Here is a 2215-nt window from a genome sequence, read left to right as displayed (position 1 = left end):
AGAAGAAGGAGGAGGAGGACGAGGAAAAGGAGGAGGAGGAGGAGGAGGAGGAAAAGGAGGAGAAAGGCAGCCGGGAGGGAGGGAGCGAGCGAGCGCCGAGCCAGAGACTAGCAGAGCAAATTCTCCACCGTCCTCTAGCACCCACCAAGCGGCGGCAGCGGCAGTGTCTAGAAATATATAGCTAGAAATATAAAATCACCCCGCTCCTGCACCATGATTTTCCAAAGTAGGCTCCCTTCTTGGATTATTTTGTGCTCAGTCTGGCTGTTCCGCTTTGCACACACGGGGGAGGCACAGGCTGCAAAAGAAGGTAAGGTGATGCGGAAAACAAAAGTTTGGGCTTATTTATTGCTTTTGCACACGAAGTCTGTGTGGCGGTTTAGCGGAGGACCTGCCTGCCACGGCGAGCTGCTTGTCAGCCCCCCCGGCCCGCTGAAAACAAACAAAAAAAAACAACCCAACATTTTTTTAGTTGAGGTGGGAGGGAGGAAAGAGCAAGGCATTTGCTGTGGTGTGTGTGTGTGCGTGTGTGAGAGAGAGAGAGATCGGAACAACTGCCTTTGCTCTCAGGAATGAGGTTTGCGAGGCATCTGCACGTGATGAAAAGGCACGGGGCTGGGGAGACAGCCCCCGGCCCGGGATCCGTGCAGGGATGCCTCACGCTCCTGTGGCAGCCTCAGTCCTCCTGGCGAGGCGCAGGGAGGGCGGCTTACCTCGCTGCTGCCCGAGCAGGGGCTGCGGGGGCCGAGGTCCGAGTTTCAGGGCTCGGGACGTTTGGTGGGAGGCGAGGCACGGCGCGGGGCTGAGGCTGCGGGACAGACCCTGTGGGGCAGCTCCGCGCCACTGCCCACCGGGCGCCTGCGGCGCTCCGGCCCCGCGGGGCCATGCACGGACCGCGGGAAGGAGCGTCGGGGTGCAGTTGTGCACCTCCTGGCCATGCAGGCTGGGCATGCATTTAGGGGGTACATACAGCCTGGCGTCGTGTGCCTGCAACGTGTGTGCTCTCCCCCGGCATCGCGGGAGACAGAGAGAGGTTTAGGGATGGATGTTTAACACCATCTACGTTATCACAACGGGGCTTCCTGATTCCCATCCATCCAACACCGGTACCTGTGTAAGGCGAACCCCGGACATTTGATTCCCCCGCGCACAGAGACAAAACAGGCAGTTTTTTATCAGAGGCTGATGGAGGTGCATAAAATCATTCACAAAGTCCATCTGAGAATCTCTTTTCTCACGCTGAGGAAATCCGAAATGATTTAAAGGAGCGCCCTGCCCGCGTTTGACAGCCAAAGGCGAAGGTCCATCTCCATCTCGGGGGGGGGGAAGACGACGACGGGGGAGTCCGTGATTTTTTCGGTGTCTCTGCATATGTATGCGTTTGGTGTTTCCCCCCCTCAGCTGAATACGTCAATATTTTTCATCAAACCGTTGGCATGCAGTAAAATGCCATATCGAGCTTGTAACCGGAGCTTAAATAAAATATTCCTCAATTAAAATGTCCTCTGCCCTTAAGAGAAAGCGGCGATGGCGAGGTTAGAGAGGGAAAGAGGAGAGAGCCTTTCGTGTATCAGCCTTTCGAAAGTTTATTTGGAGGGGCTGTAAAGCACAGAGACCCCCACACGGGGAGTATTAACGCGTGGCCGTAGGGCGGGGAGCGGGGCAGGGCCGGGCAGGGAGGGTGCGGGGTGCCTGCCCCGCTCTGCCCTGCGGATTGCGCCGCGATCGGGGCTGCGCCGGTGCCTCCCGGCGGTTGTCTCCCTCGTGTTGGTGTGTGCAACGGCTGTGTATAGATATGCGTCTATACATAGAGTCTGTGTGTGTATAATGTGTGAATGCTTGGGGAAAATCAACCTAGCCTAGGGAGGGTCAGGAGGGGGCGAGCGGCAGACAGGGATTGATAGCGGCTACCTGCTGCAAGCGCAGAAAACTCGCGCGGAAGAAAAAGCGAGGGGAAGGGGGGAAAAAAAAAAAAAAAGTAAGTTTGCAGCTTCCCCACACCAGCCTTGCCAAAGGGCCGGTGGCGGGAGCAGCCCCTCGTGGTTACCCACCGCTCCCTGCTGGGTACGGAAGAGGGATGGGAAAAGTTTTCCGAGTTTCCTTTCTGTAGTTAAACAAAAGCCGCGGTGAGATGCCGGAGAGGAGCGGGACAGGGTCTGCCCGCTTCTCCGAGCGAGGGGGTGGCCGCGTTACCTGCGGAGCCCTGCGGATTCCT

The 2215-nt window shown here is 57.5% G+C and overlaps 1 protein-coding gene across 7 annotated transcripts in view; it reads left to right on the top strand.

Moving 5' to 3' along the window:
- The first annotated feature begins 7 nt into the window (after positions 1-7).
- EPHA7 (EPH receptor A7) overlaps positions 8-2215 on the top strand; it is a 167223-nt gene continuing 165015 nt past the window's right edge. For all 7 annotated transcript variants that reach the window (XM_026844869.1, XM_026844873.1, XM_026844868.1 and 4 more), the window contains exon 1: positions 8-310. In XM_026844869.1, the coding sequence (XP_026700670.1) occupies positions 214-310 (97 nt within the window). In that variant the 5' untranslated portion in view covers positions 8-213. The remainder of the gene's footprint in view (positions 311-2215) is intronic.

The sequence above is a fragment of the Athene cunicularia genome, assembly GCF_003259725.1.
Source record: "Athene cunicularia isolate RWA chromosome 3 unlocalized genomic scaffold, athCun1 chr3_part1, whole genome shotgun sequence".
Taxonomy (NCBI): Eukaryota; Metazoa; Chordata; class Aves; order Strigiformes; family Strigidae; genus Athene; species Athene cunicularia.
Note: the sequence above shows the minus strand (reverse complement) of the source record. Positions and strands in the feature narration are given on the sequence as shown.